At 32.5% G+C, this 15,985-nt stretch overlaps 2 protein-coding genes across 2 annotated transcripts; one reads left to right on the top strand and one right to left on the bottom strand.

Moving 5' to 3' along the window:
* Window positions 1-1,386: 1,386 nt before the first annotated feature.
* LOC134249349 (isthmin-like) lies at window positions 1,387-7,317 on the top strand. Its single transcript, XM_062731706.1, has 4 exons — window positions 1,387-1,483; window positions 6,005-6,082; window positions 6,913-7,048; window positions 7,135-7,317. The coding sequence occupies exons 1-4, from the start codon at window positions 1,481-1,483 to the stop codon at window positions 7,281-7,283; spliced, it is 366 nt and encodes a 121-aa protein (XP_062587690.1). The 5' UTR covers window positions 1,387-1,480; the 3' UTR covers window positions 7,284-7,317.
* A 2,015-nt stretch (window positions 7,318-9,332) lies between these two features.
* On the bottom strand, window positions 9,333-15,594 carry LOC134249353 (uncharacterized). Its single transcript, XM_062731713.1, has 7 exons — window positions 15,516-15,594; window positions 13,077-13,172; window positions 12,858-12,913; window positions 12,611-12,667; window positions 10,983-11,103; window positions 9,940-10,112; window positions 9,333-9,741 (listed from the first exon to the last, which is right to left on the bottom strand). The coding sequence occupies exons 1-7, from the start codon at window positions 15,553-15,555 to the stop codon at window positions 9,685-9,687; spliced, it is 600 nt and encodes a 199-aa protein (XP_062587697.1). The 5' UTR covers window positions 15,556-15,594; the 3' UTR covers window positions 9,333-9,684.
* Between the last annotated feature and the right edge of the window lie 391 nt (window positions 15,595-15,985).

Genomic DNA, 15,985 nt, shown 5'->3' with positions numbered 1-15,985 from the left:
TAATATCAAGAATTTTCCGGAAATAAGAGGGAAAAAATAGAATAAGTCATTATCATGATTATTTCTTAAATCTAATATTGAAATTCGAAGTTAGATCCGCTCGCACTACTCCACTAGTGTAGCGAGTATGCGGGTGGATCTTACGTATAAATTTTTAATTAGATTGTCATTGCTTACTCTGAACTATTTATTTTCGGGACAGGCCTACACCACCGGGTCCGTAGGACATTTAAGGAATGTTTTTAAGTTTTGTGTGAGTTACTGGTGTGTGAATCACACAGACTTAATTGTCACGTAGGCATATTTCATGAATTAAGCGCGCTAGCGCTTCATGAAAAATATGCCTACGTGCAAGTCTGTGTGATTCACACACCAATAATTCACACTAAACTTAAAAAACATTCCTTATATTTACATTTTACATGTTTGGAAGCACCAAAAATATACCCAATATTTGAATTTCTCGCTGCCCTATATATCGTTATACTTTTACTAACGTCGCTGTAGCCTTATTGTGACGTCACGTTAACGCACGTTTCTCCGTGTATATTTCTACGCGTGAGTATACACGAAAATGGTTTTCAAATCAATTTCACAGTTAGCTTAGTAGCTGTATTAACGATGAACACATTCTATCTATCTACCGTTGTATAAAAGCCTACATAGGTTACTTCATCGTACAGATACAGATCTATAAGTAACTCTAGTAGACTCCAAATAAAGATTCTGATAACCGAATTTTTGGAACTAAACAGCTAAATGGGTGTTGAAATAAAACAGTATATTGATATGCAATCTACTAAAATCAGATCCTTTGATCAAAGGGTCAGATTTTAATCAGACTGGTCTGTTAATGCTGATTTTAATTTCTCATCTGTTCTGAGAAAAGGGTCTTTTATTGAGTAGGCTATTTGACATGAGCATTAATTATTAATTATGTACATGGAATTTATGGCACTGCATTTTTTGGAAAAGTACCTTAAATGTTGTGTGAATTCTTCATAACACCAACCCACCTAAACTATCACAATGATCACTGAGGATACATCAAGCTTCAATTTACATTTACATTACTGAAGGATATTGTTCTGTGGAATAATTAGCACTTTCCTTATAGTTTTTAAGAATTCGATATCAGCGGCACAATTTTCTGTTGAAAAAGGGGGGCGGAGTGTTATCAAGGGACTGATATTTGTTTTGTTTAAAAATAATTTCAGATAAGCATTTTTTCATTTAAAAATACCTAAGTGTAACATTTATACTGCCAGAATGGGACAAGGAACTTCATTTATTTTTACAGTACTTTTTTCCATCGAAAATCAAATCCTTACGCCAGGTGCCCGTATGTCATTTGAAAAAAATTGATCTGACAACTAGACCTATATGTACAGTAGATGAAAGGCGCGGCAAAAGATCCCAAAACAAACTGTTTCATTGACTTTTGCCCTTTTATTTGAGCAAACAACCTCCTAGAGTCAAAATGGTAGGTTTAGTGTTGAAAAGAAACTCAAAGATATGGGTTTTAAAACGATGATGGACAAAATATGAATACAGACTTCAGTTGGCTTACTGGCACCTGTATGTGGAATGTGCATATGATGATATGTGATCTTTTTATCGTCTTGTAAAGCCTCTTTTTAAAGTGGGAGTGAAATACAGATACAATTATATATAGGTATCTAATTTGCAATTCTTACACTTTGTCCATCATCGTGCAACATTTCCAAAGTCGTCTGCTAGCTGAATCCATGCACTTCCGAGAACCGGAAATTAGTAAAGTAGATTAATTTTAGAAAAAATAAGAAACGATAATCCGGATTTATGGTACATATTTGTTCACAAGGCCTATCTAAATAAGAAAATAAAATAATTATGAAATATCTCGTCGTATATAAGACAAATTCAGGCACATAGTATATTTGGAAAAAGGTGTGTGGGTCACAGGTGAATGAGGATAGGACCTCCCTCCTTTCGATACCACTGGCGGATTTAAGGGGGGGCGTGGGGGGCGCACGCCCCCCCTAAAATTTTCAAAGTATGATGTGACTGATATTTATAATGCCACATTTTGGTACAAAACTAACCAAATAAGTGTTATTCTGCATGGTTTTATTCTTAAAATACACAAAAATCCAGGAGCTTCCGGGGGCTGCGCCCCCTGGGCCCCCACTATTCAAAGTATGATATGATTAGTATTAAACACGTTGTACTTTGGTACATCACTAACCAATACCACTTTTAGTAAGTAATAAGTAAGTAAATCGTTTATTATATAGTGGCATGTGTTACAATACAATGAGAATTGAGAAACATTCAATACATTTATTATTCAAACATCCGGACCTATAGATATGCTATTTACTTTTACCAAAAATAATTGAAAAATATGCACTATTATTGTGCCTGGTTTTACTCTAAAATATACGAAAACCCAGGATCTTCCGGGGGCTTCGCCCCCGGGGCCCCCACCTATATGCTATATACTTTTAACAAAAATAAAATGAAAAATATGCACTGGTTAATATGTGCCTGGTTTTACTCTAAAATACACGAAAACCCAGAAGCTTCCGGGGGGCTTCGCCCCCTGGGCCACCACCTATATGCTATATACTTTTAACAAAAATAATTGAAAAATATGCACTATTATTGTGTCTGATTTTACTCTAAAATACACGAAAACCCAGGGGCTTCCGGGGGCTTCGCCCCCTGGGCCCCCACCAGGGCTTTGCCCTGGAACCCATTAGGGGCCTTAAGGCGGTCCCCAAACCCCTTGCCTCAACAAAGTTATCCACGCCCCCCCCCCTAACCACAAATCCTGTATCCGCCCCTGGATACAGACCCCTGGGCTTTTTCGACTTTTTCCCCATAAATAATCTTTCATTGACATATTTGTGATAAGATTTATGCCAACAAATCGAAAAATTGCCTAAAACAAACGTTCTATAAAATCTACCCTACATTCATTATTTAATTCAATTTCAATTTCTTTATTGATTCACCAAACATGATGGCATACAACCATATTACCTACAAAAGACAAATAATAAAGTACTAGTACATATTACATACACGCAAGTGTATGGATCAGTGAAGTCATCTATGCAGTGGTTTACAACTTGATATAACATTATATAAAAATCAACAAGGTTAATTTATATATAAAGGGTGGGGTAGAAATTATAAAATGTCAGTTTAAGCAAATTTTCTGAATTGATAGGATAGATCATATCACAAATGTGTCATCCATATATAATTTATGTGAAAAAAAAATAACAGGCCCGGGGGTCTTTATTTGAGGGGGGGTTCTGTCCTCAAGCAACTGTGGTGTGGGTGGGTGGGTGGAGTGACAACTTTCCTTTAAAAAAACTTTGACAAGCAAAACAAAATAAAAAAGATTAAAAAAAGGTGATTGTTTTAGTTTTGTTTGTACACGTATGTTAATTAACGTCTTGAGAATTTTTCACTCATATGGAGACGCCATCTCTTTCCGACGGACAGCTGCATATTTTATCCTAACATTATGCTCAGCACTTAATAATATGTCCATTGAGCAATGAGGGATCTTATAAGGATCAACTCCTTACTTCGCGAATCTAGAGCAGACGCTATAACCACTGTGCCATGCAGTATTCTAAAAGAGAATATGCCATGCGGTCGACAGATCGTTTTAGTAGTAGAAAGTATGAATTTTTATAAAAGGCTAGTTTTTAGCTTTAAATCTTGGATTTTACAGTTGTAATACTTCGTGAATATGTAATAGAAAAATATTTATTTTAAAAAGTCAAAGAACCCTTGGGGTACTGAACACTGGGGGGAGGGGGCGGCGGTTTAAGTGTAAACCACAGGCACCTGACGTTACATATTTTTCTTTTAATAAAAAAAATATACCCATACCTAATAATAAACGTTTATTATTAGGTATGGGTATATATATATTTTTTTTTTATTAAAAGAAAAATATGTAACGTCGGGTGTCTGTGGTGTAAATATACTCGTACATGGTAAAATTAATGTGATTTATGTTCAAATTTAAATTCTCACCAATTTTGAACTTGTAAAACCTAACGTTTCTAGAGTTTAGTTGACTTAATTTTTTTCTGTTCTCTAAATGTAAAGTCGAAAAATAAATGGGGTGTTGTTAAAAATTCTTGATATCTTAACTTTGAAATATGCATGATTATGTAATTAACAAAAAGCCCTATCTTTACATAAAATAATTAGAAAGTTTTTTTTTTTTATTTTGATTATCTGATAAAATGCATCGAGTTAAAATAGACCAAAATTAATAAAAAAATTATTCACCATAAAACAGGCTGCGTACTTGTAATTAATTTCTTTTGTTCTCCACCTACACCCCATTCCCACTTAGCCAACACAGATTTACCTGTGTTTTACTTGTATTTTTTCAAAATGTTGGCTAAGTGGGAAGACACCGCGGTCCCCAGGGACCTGTAGATTAAAGATGAAAAAAGTCTGAACTCGAAAAGACGAAAACCCCAGTTCATGGGTAGAGGTATGGGTTTGGGGTTGAGAGTAATTTCCAACTTTCTCAATTATAATTTTTATTATAATAATAATATAAACAAATTACTATGATTTAATTAACTAGTGTTAACTATGTCACAAAATAAAGTTTTACTCGGGTACACTAGTCTCCTAGAGTCATGATCAGTAAAGCCTAGAAGCAGGGCGCTAGCTTCGTGATCAACAGTTCTGGGTTGAGACGGGGGGGGGGGGGGTATCCTGACACAGTAGGCGTTGGTGCACAGAAAACCCCTCAATTATTTATTCCTGAGTGTCAAGCAAATTTGAAGTCCTTCACCAGCATGCTTATGGATTATGGATGAAAAATTATCGAATGTGACCGTAAAAAACAAACAATGCTTAAAACAAACAAGCTAATTCTTCTGTGCAATATTTTGAGAAGCCTTTGGGCATTTGCAGTTAAATTTTAAATCACAACTCCTTACATTATTCCTAAGGAAGACCCTTTTTATTTAAGGTCAAAAGGTCAAGGTCGTAATTTGTATTTTCTGCCTGTGTGTCGAACTTTTATTTACGGGAAACATAATTATCAAGAATCCTTTGACTTGTCCCCCGCTTTCACAAAGTGGGGGTAATAATTTCGGTCTGTCTGTCCGTCTAGCTTATTTTTTGTCTGTCTGTAATACTTTTGTTTCCGCGCGATACCTCGAGAAGCTTTTGAGCTTTTACAATGAAATTTTACACAGCAACTCAATATGGCCTAAGAAAGAAGCCTGCTTAGGGATCGACACCTCTTTTTATTTTTAGGTCCTCGTAACATCATACATTATGTGTGTTCGTAAAAAAACTTTCATTTCCAAGCAATATCCCAAGAAGATTTTAAGCTTTTGCAATGACAATTTATACTATTACGCCCTACGGCCCCGTCTGTCCCCTCTTAACTTGCTCCCTTTAACCCCCACCGCCCGTCCCTCATTCGAGTATATGCTCTTCGTATTATATATTTAGATTGACTTTAAACTGTGTCTGTTATTTAATTCCGAGTCGGAAATAAATCGGTTATTGTTTTAAATCTGTGATATCTATGAATTAATTAAGTAAGAAAACAAATAGAAAGATCTTTTTAATTTAGTCTGAACTTATCATAAATACGCCATAGACGACTTTAACGGGGGACACAGATTCTCTGAAGTTTATAGCTTGTTCCCTAAGCGGGGGGGGGGGGGGGGGGTGTAGCAGGTTCTCTGAATTAGCTTGTTTCAATACTAGAAATGTTAGCTCAGTAAAAATAAAGAAAATTTGAAAAATGCTTAAATACGCATGTAGAATTTCTAAAATGCTTTTACATGTGTATAAGAATATATACAAAGAAAAAAAACTATCAGATGATTCTTAAGAACCATATAAAACACTCTGAAAATCATTTTGTTTTTTTAACAGTTAAGCAATACATTATATGTTTTTTAATAAATTAAGCAAAGAACAAGAAAGTTCTGAATACATCTTGTTTTGTTTCCAGAAAAATATTACAGTTTGGCTTTTTACGGCGTATGTATTTGCATTGATGATAGCTGAAATATACACCAAAGAAGGTCGTGTAAGTATGAGAGAGAGAGAGAGAGAGAGATGTCAGAGTTGAATGAAATAATATATGTAGAACTATTCAAGCTCAAAAAGCCATTAAACAATACAAATCAGGAGCAGAGCAAACAGGGACCTCTAAAACATCAGAGATGAGATCAGGTGCCATGGAGGAGTAAACATCCCATTGTCATGATGGGAAACAACGAAAAAATCGGTCGACAATTCAGTGTATAAATAACTTGTTTGCCAATAACTTGCATTGTCTTAGAAATTGTTCATACGTAGAGAATGCACTTGCGTATCGAATCAACCACATCTCACCTGAGAGATAAACTCCGTCTGCGGTTTTGAGACGGGTGGCACTAAAGCTCTCCGGTCGTCCATCCCATTTTTTCAGATCAGCGAGCTACCAGATTAAAACGCTGAGGTCCCCCTTTTCTGCAATGGTAAATCCATTTATATATGCGTGTTGTCCCATTTTTTGTTTTTTGCTGTATATATGGCTGAGGACTGACAAATTTCATGATTTGGACAGTAAATTACTGTTGCTACGGACCTGCTTTGAGCATGATTATTGTTTGCCCACTTATCATAATTATCATGAAATGGGTTTCCAATTGATAAGTTAAGTTTTTTAATGACATTTTATTAAGGAATCACTGTCTGGTTTGCTGGGTATGTCAGATCATCTACACCCTTTACGCGAATTGTTAAGGCCAAAAGGTGGATGTCAAGTTGGGGGGTGGGGGGGGGGGGGTTGTTGTCCTAATTAGCTTTAAATTGTTTAAGGTTTACAAGGCATATACTAGAGTTTTATATATAGACCTATTTTCAAATAAACAGGAGGAAGATTCTATGGATGGAGAAGATAAACAGTATTTTTCAATCACCACAATGGAGAATATTCCAATAAAGAATTTTCATCGACAAATACGTGAGAGCCTTGTATTTGAAGAGGATGACTTTGATCCTAATGGAGGTACTAATATCAGCCAAAGTTTAATATTGTATATTGAATTAATTATACACGTAGCTTTTTAAGTTCAAGGATTTTCTTTTGGACAGGATATGGGTCATGGTCGAAATGGAGTCCTTGCAGTAAAAGCTGTGGAAAAGGTCAACGAACCCGCAGACGAACTTGTCATGACGTCACAAGGTGTCATGCTGGGAATGTGGAGTTACAGAATTGCCATCTCAAGAAATGCAGATCTTGATTAATTAATTTGTTTTTTGAATTAGAAAACTGTCCATAAACACAACTCTGTATAATAAAACAAGATTTTTTAAGATTTGTTTTTGTTTTTCAGTTTTATTTGTAATAACAACTGGTTAACTACTGATTGTCATACTAAATTGAGTATAAAAAGTAACAATTGATTAAAAAATGAATATATATAGTCATGTACTTTCAATATGAAAAGGATTATAAAAAAAATGAAGATTGATATGAAACCCTTAATATTTTCAAGTGTATTTTCAATGCAGCATTGTAAATTGTCCATAGATTAAAAATTAATCACATTTTTGACTAAAATTCTGAAATGTTGTTCTGGTTATATAACAAATTCTTAAAATAATTTAGCAAATATTGAACTCAACAGAATTTCATTCAAATGTATAGATATAACTTATTAGAAAAAAATCTTACTATCCTGTACATGTGTTTTTATTTCTTCTTTGAAACAAAAACAAGCCGTAAAAGAGATACATGTACTTTCATTCCAATAACTGCACGTCACTCTGTTTGATGGATCATGCTAAAGTTTCAAATGTTATAATCACCATATTTCTCATCAATTGGATGTTTGATTTCAATGAGATAACAACTACTTTGCTTATGGCACAAAGAATCTAGCAATATTCTGATAATACAGACCAACTGCATTGAATAATTGTTTATGAATACGACATATGTAATAAGCAGCAACACATAGTCAGTCAAACATAATTATTCTCTTGAGAGAAGTAGACAGGCTTTCGCCTACATCCAGGAGAAAGCCTCCATTTCTCTAATGAGAATAAGTCAAATCATATTGCTGGCTCCTCTGTTCATACATGTGCAAAGTAGTATTTGTTTCATTGAAATCAATCATCCAATCAGTGAGAAATATGATGATCAGCATTTGAAGCTTTCTCACGCTCCAGTAAACAAAGTGATATGTTGTTATTGGAATGATATAGTATCATTCTACAGTTAGAATACATTGTACTACTTCTCTTTGTAAGGTTTTTTTAGATAAGAAACACGTCCTGATATGAGAGATTAGTCAATAATACAAATCAATATTCAAATCAACATTAAAACATGTATAATATCATCATAAACACATTTAACTTTGGGAATGTTTGAGCATTGGAGAATATCAATATAAATACATGTATCATAATCACAGATAATTTTTATATATAAAAATTTTAAAAAGTAACATGTCATGCTAATAAATCATAAACATTTATAAAAAAGTAAGTGTACTGGTAATGCATATTTTTGATTGTCTTACATCCTGATTAGATTTAAATCACAGGTAAGGGTTAAATGTCATATATTCAAACTGTGCTGTGAAAAACAGTTTGCTTCACAGGGAGGATTGACTCTGTTTGAACTTGTATATTGTTAAAGATCGAGGCTGGGGGTGGCAGCCATTTTCAGACTATTTTGATCTCCTTTAAAAGAAGAACTCCATATAAAGATAAACAAAAATGATCAAATTTTAAAACTAAAATGTATGCATTTTTTTCTTTGCCAATTGATAGTTGACAGCTTAAGATATCGTATCTAAAAAAATAAGTTAAATCTGGTGGTTAATTTGTGGTTAATTTGTTGACCCCCCAGCCTCCTTAATGTTTCAAAATATTATGTACATATAATTATGACATTCTGACAAAATTCTGGTAATTTTTTCTTAATTTGTTAGTCATTTTTGTTTTAATTTATGCTAATATAAGGTGAAATCACTGGAAATTACTTTTCATTAGGGAATCTTGCTACAAGGTACATTCCCAGAAAAGATAGGCTGTTATCACTCAAATCATCATGGATTTTCTTTTTTTTATTTATTCAAGTGGGGTTTATCCTGTAATATCAGTTAACTTAATGTAAAATCTGCACTTGTGCACACTCAATGAAGACAATGCATTAACAAATTATACCAGTCAAAAATCACATTGATTGTCCATAAATATAATGTACCGAGTTACAATTCTTTGGTTACCGGTAGTTTTCATAACATAGGAACATACAAGAAATGGAATAAGTACAAAAAAAATATAATAAATGAATATAATATATGTGTTCCAATAAAAATGTTAAAACAATGAATCCAAAAATTGAATAAACCCTTAATCCAAAAATGAAATTATCATATAATACCCTGTTATTGTAAAAATTGTAAATGTATTCACAAACCATATACCATATAAACAATTTAAAAATGGAAAGAATATATTGCATGTACCAGTAGAACAATGTTTGGTTGAGCTCATTAAAATAAAAAAGGATTTCTTTTAATATTTAATTTATGGGGAAAATTAATATACTTGTAATTTTATATATGTACTAAAATGATTGTCAATGGCAATACAACTTGTACACAATTGTAATCCAAGTCTTTTTTTCTAGGAATTTTCTTCCTCCAAGAGTAAACCTTTTATGTGGCTCTGTATATAAAAGATCTGAAAAAATATGAAGGTGCTATAAAATTTGTTTTCACTCATAAAGTGAACTCTCATGAATCATTTATTTTTTTCTGCAATGTTTCAACCATTGATTCATTTACCAATTCTAAAGTAAACAAACAGAGTATTTCATGGATAATCAAAGCCCATTTTTAAACAATCTATATAAAGTAACAGCCAAATACTGGAGCTCACCTCAACTCTAAATGCTAGGATTCTCCCGATAACAAGGAAGATGATGATTGGGTATAAAACAGTGGGAGTCAGTACAGGAAACAACTGAAATAAACTCGACTGCTGACAGTATAAAGCTATAGGTAGACCATGTACACCTGATATAGCTATAAATCCTAAAGGAGTTTTAAAACCTGAAATATAAACATGTTTTGCTTCATTTTTTTCCAATTTTCAACAATTAATATTATTTAACAAATGACTTATAAAGTCCTTGGGCTCTCTTACTGCATAAGTACAATTACCGCAATCTATTCGATTTCAACACATGAAAGTATCACATCTTACAAGATACATGTACTTGATTAAGGATTAGAATCAAAGAAAGGAATGGCAACATGGATGTATAAAATTAAAATCTTTACCTAAGTCTGCATCTACCTTAACTTCATTTATTCCAAATTTTATCAAAATTCAAGAAAATCTATCAACAAACTGACAGAAAGAAAGTTGACTTCTTACCCATGCAAAAATATTCAAATCATGTGGAACATACTCTGCAAGTGACAGAGCCTGGGATACTGTAAACCAACTTATTCCAGTGCGAGAAATAACCACTATTTTGGCTACCTACAGGAAAACTCATTTAGTACGAACACAGATATAGCGAAATCACGGATATATAGCTAAGTTATTTTAGATCCCCAGCTATATAAGTTTAACGAATTCCTTATTATACAGATATAACGAATTACGGAAATAATTTTACTAGTCCCCGTGACTTTGTCAATATAACTGAGTTTTACTGTATTTTAACTTGTGGGTAAGAATCACTGTGAACCAATCTTTTTGTTTCGTATTTGTAGAGAATGTTTCCAGAATTGCAAAAATTAATCGTTGTGAATTGATTTCAAACAGACAAATCGGGAATAAAAGATGATGCAAATAATAGTTGGTTTACAGAAATGTCCCTAGCCTCATTTTATAGAGTGCTGTTTGATAATGCATTTATATACACATACATACATATACAATGTATATATAATCAATAAAGAGGAGATTACCTTTTGCCATCACTAATTTGCAGAGATGAGGAAATTCTTCATCTGGGATTTTCCAGTTAGCTCCTCGAGTATGGGTCGCAGTAAATGTTAACCATTCCACAAGTATCATGAAATATCCAAACTGTACAAAATTTCAATATATGATAACACCCCAATAAGTATTCAAAACAATAATTTACAACTTTACAAGAATTAAATTAAATTATGTTTGTACAATGTATTAGTTCAAATGTAATTCAAGATCAATTAAAGCAAATCACTGAAGATGGTGAAATTGCTTACCATAAGTAATAACAGTATTTATATCAATAATTCATATATATACATGTACCACATGAGTTCATTATTCATCAATTTCCTGTATGAGAACAATGAAATAATTGTCTATGATACAGGAATTAAATTTGCTATATACGAGGGTCATTCAAAAAATACATAGACAATGCTTCTCATTGTCATATAATTATTACAAGATTATAGATCAACACATTTTCGTAAACATAAACATTTATTTTGTCGAAGTGTGAAGTTTCATTCCATTTGATTAAATAGAACTCATGTTAGCCAAAATTTAAACCAACATGTTTTGTTACCACAGAGCACGGTTAACCAACATTGTAACGTCAAAGACAACGTTGAGAAAGTTTGTCAAAATTATACTAATTTTGTTAATTTCAAACACGGTTTGTAGCTTCTTCTCCATTCAAAAAAACATACCCATAACACTTAACACCTAGTTTGCGAACCATTGTACAAATATAGCTTGAATAAGAATGTCATTGTTTTTAAATTCTTTAATTTACCATGTAACTCTATCAATTCTGCAACAGTGAAGCAAACATCACGTTCAATGACGTTCCTAACTCTTTCGACAATATTTTTAACTTTAACCTGTTTCTTTGCAGACAATCCATCGTCCGATTCAAACTTGCTACCACTCAAAAATTGTATTTTCCATTTAATACAAATACATAGATTATTTTTCATACAGATCCTGGTTTATACGGAATTTTTAAGCTTGTAGAAGAAGTTTCCCGAATGTAAAGTACAAATTTTATTGCTACTTGCTGCTCCGTGACGTTCTCCAACGTCGTGGTTTTTTGCTTTTTTTTAAGCAAGTCCATATGTATTTAGAAACTGATATCTTTAAAATGGAGTGACATATTACATAACCTGATTTCATTTTAATTAATACAGCAATACTTTATTTAAACATGTAAATTTTATTTCGTTTCAGCTCCATTTATTAGAGGTATGGCTTTAAATACTATAAAGTGAAAATAAGTAAATTACTCAATTTTGACCCTGCTCCGTGATCACATTTTTCCTGTTCTGAATGACTGAATCCTTGGTAATTTTAATAAATATGAAGATACATTCCAATTTTTTTACTCAAATTATTTGAAGAATCTGTTGTTAAAATATTTGTACCAAATTTGGATATAATGTGACGTTAAATAAAAAAGTTAGGACAAAGTCTACAAACTTTTTGAATGACCCTCGTATAATCATTTTTGCTAAAATACATTTAAAAAACATTGTAACTTTTTAAGAAAGTGATTGATTTTATATTTTAAAAAAGTAGAAGAATCACCAGCTTTTATTAAAAGAATTTGTGAGTTAGCTACCTTGTAAAGCAGACACCATAATCCTCCTCTGCTGATTAAATCAATGACAACATCAAACTGATAATACAAAAACAAAAATCAGAAGATGTAAATGAAAAAAAAATTCTCTTTTCTAAAAATTAAAGTAGCTTTCATGCTTAGATTTTTGACATTTATTTACTTCAATCAATGAAGAAATTTATTCTTTTATTTCACATTCATTGAATTTACAATTTTGCATTTGTTACATTTAAATAAAATTATTTACCCATGCTCCAAATCTTGATGTCTGATTCAGCTTCCTTGCAAAATATCCATCAAATCCTATATGACAAAGGGAAACATTTGTTTTGTCTTAATTTGTTCTTCTAGTAAACAACCATTTCTTTAATAATGAAAAGACACATATAATTTTCAGATTACTGTACCTTTAAAATAATTGGAAAAGAATAATAAAATATTTCCTTAAAAAAACCCATTAGTTTACCATCAAGGGCTACAGAAGTTCCATAGAGAGCTAAAAACCATCCTGGCTCAGTAAAGAAGGGAAGACTGGCTCCAAACAAACACAGTCGAAAATAACCTACAAACACAACAGACTGATCTTATTACCTGGTAAGCTGTAAATCATTATAGAAGTATACCAACAGAACCCAACAGAGCCCTGATTAATAATTACGCTTTTTAGTGGAATTTTAAATTAAAAAGCAAAAATATCAATCTTTTTATTACAATTGACCAGAACTGACCGTATGAAGTAAATGTGACAAAATTAAGTTGTGTAATTTTCTATATATATTCGATCAATGCATACTATCTTTGCAAGATATATAACTGTATTCAGCGGCAGCTCACACATATTGGTCCGACCAAAATAATTCCATCATGATAAGTAGATACAACATTATTGTTCATGATAAGAGTAAAGTTGTGTATGTCATACGTTAAAGAAATCAAAAATAACGTCAAAATATCATTAGAAAGTCACTTTCCCCCCGAAATGCAAATAAAAAATATCAATATTCCTACGCTCGCTCCCTCCTCAGCCTTTTTTTTTTTTTTTTTTTTTACGTGTTTGATAACAGAGAATAATTAGGTCATTCTTCGATTCATATCTTTTCACCAATGAATTGATAATACTATATCAACAATTGTATTAAGTACATGTTTATAGTCCGTTAATTATCATACAATTTGTTCTTAAAGAAAAAATTAATCATTCTAGCAGCTGTGTGTGTGTATTATTAAATGACGGAATTTTCAATCCCTAGCCTGCTCGTGTGTACACTTTGTAAACTGTAGGGTATGTGTGGCAAAACGAGAACTGCATGGGTTGGAGATTCGGGTTCGTGTTGAAGTTCAGCATACCATTATATATAGAACTTGAATAATGTAAGTAATTTCTGCGACAAATATATTAGTATATTTCAGTTATTTTCAAAACAAAAAAGGTTTTCCATGTTTTCAGTTTAGAATTTTCCGACCCGGTCCTGATTTTCCCAACCCGGCCATTTTAAACACAAGTTGTTGCAGATGCAAATGTTAGAACAAACTATATAAAGTTCAACAGGGATTGTATAATTTTTATTAATCAGAATTCGTATTTATATGATCTAATTAAGAAAAGAAAAGTTTTGTCTGACACCGTAACTTCTCGGCAAAACAAAACGTGTTTCTCCGAGCTCGCTGGATGCGTGTGACAGCTCCATTGCACGTGTGTAGACCAAGGCTACAGGTACATGTAGGCCTATGTGTACTGTTTGTTAGGAGACTGGGTTACCGTAATGCTATGGAATCACGATATTTACAACAGTTCCATAATTAGACAGTGCAGTTTTTTTTATTAACGTCATTATAAACACTGTTAAACATATTAAATCTAACAGTCGAATATCTTTGGATATGGGGTAACCCATATCTATTCTTGTTATCTCTGGTCTGGGGCTCCACAGGTGCTGAAGAGGTTTATCATTGAACTTTTTACATTTTTTGAGGTATAAAAATTTAATCTTTATTTTCTGGATATATATATATTCATGTATATATACTTTCGGATTAGTCAATACATGCACAAACAACAGATTTTTATTTTGTATGCATTTATTACCAATACCACCCATTCTTCAGAAAGTGTATACATACTTGTCCTGTGAGATAGATAAATGTATCTGGTACATTTTAGGAGCAAGTTCCCTTCTCAAGATTGTAAAGCTCTGTTCTTGGACAAAGTTCATGGCTATGGCAATGTGGCAGTCAGAAAGGTTTGATAGTGGTCATGCAGATAGCTCAGTTAGTAAAGCATCTGGCTAGTGAATTGGGAGGGGGTTAATCCATATCCTGGTCTAGTCCATTGCATTTTTCTCCTTTTTTGTTACATATGGTGCCTTGAAATGTCCTGAAATTGACTGGTAAAAGACCTACCAGGGAAATGTGTGCATGGGTTGGTGTCTTTGACCAAGTTGAATGAAGGGCTAAGTCTTTTGGGAAGGATCGAGGAATTCTATGGTGGCAGTCAGACACGTTTGATGGCATAGCTGTGGATAGCTCAGTTGATAGAGCACAAGAAAATGCAGTGATTCAGGGACCAAAGTTCAAATCCTTGTCCATTTTTCTCCTTTTTATTAAATTATTTCTAGCTGTTACACCATGTATAAACTGTTAAAGATAGTTGATTCCCAGATGGCTACAAGTCTTGCTTACCTTGCATGAATGATATATATAAAAAAAAAACATGAATATTATGGCTCCAGATTAATTGCCTGATATCTGTACAAACTTTATTGGAAATTTTGACAGCTGATTTTTGGATGGGAAGTGCTCTATTAATTTTAACGAAAAAGTGATGCATAAGATGACATAAGTATATACTGATTATTACGTAACTATCTACATTAAGCTTTGCATCTTTTATACAGTGATATTTTACCTATAACATTTGGCACAAAAAGTAGAACATTGTAGCCCATTTTTATCTCCGTCTGCTCTGTTTTTGTTTACATAATCACGTGGTTAACTTTATAAGAGTAAAATAGTAATCGTTAAAAACGAAACTAAATGTTTATTGAAATTTTTGTTGCAATTTTGTTTTTTTCATATAAGAATTTTTATTTTTTCAAAATATTCATTCATTTAATTTTTCCAAGTATATCATGATGCTTACAAATAATTAACTCGTATTCATTTTTTCAGTTCCATTCCGCAAAAAAGAATTAACTAATTAACGAAAGAATTAAAAAACACCGATTCTTCTTCATTTTTTAAAAACTAAAATATTGCATATGGTCACTCACTTATCTTTAAAACTGTAAAAGAACGAGTATCTTCATATTTTTATATACAAAACATTTTGTAACATATCAATTTGCTACGATTGTACATATATTTAACGTTTGATGA

This window comes from Saccostrea cucullata, unplaced genomic scaffold (assembly GCF_032062105.1).
Source record: "Saccostrea cucullata isolate Sc308-1 unplaced genomic scaffold, CSIRO_AGI_Scuc_v1 ctg4810, whole genome shotgun sequence".
NCBI lineage: Eukaryota > Metazoa > Mollusca > Bivalvia > Ostreida > Ostreidae > Saccostrea > Saccostrea cuccullata.
Note: the sequence above shows the minus strand (reverse complement) of the source record. Positions and strands in the feature narration are given on the sequence as shown.

Excerpts from the sequence above, each read along its gene's own strand:
- LOC134249349 (XM_062731706.1), top strand. Across the intron at positions 6,083-6,912 it reads TATACACCAAAGAAGGTCGT|GAGGAAGATTCTATGGATGG; the intron begins GTAAGTATGAGA and ends TCAAATAAACAG. Across the intron at positions 7,049-7,134 it reads TGACTTTGATCCTAATGGAG|GATATGGGTCATGGTCGAAA; the intron begins GTACTAATATCA and ends TCTTTTGGACAG.
- LOC134249353 (XM_062731713.1), bottom strand. The coding sequence starts at position 15,555 with ATGGGCTACAATGTTCTACTTTTTGTGCCAAATGTTATAG. Across the intron at positions 12,668-12,857 it reads CATCAAGATTTGGAGCATGG|TTTGATGTTGTCATTGATTT; the intron begins GTAAATAATTTT and ends TTGTATTATCAG. Across the intron at positions 9,742-9,939 it reads TCCTAGCATTTAGAGTTGAG|ATCTTTTATATACAGAGCCA; the intron begins GTGAGCTCCAGT and ends ATATTTTTTCAG.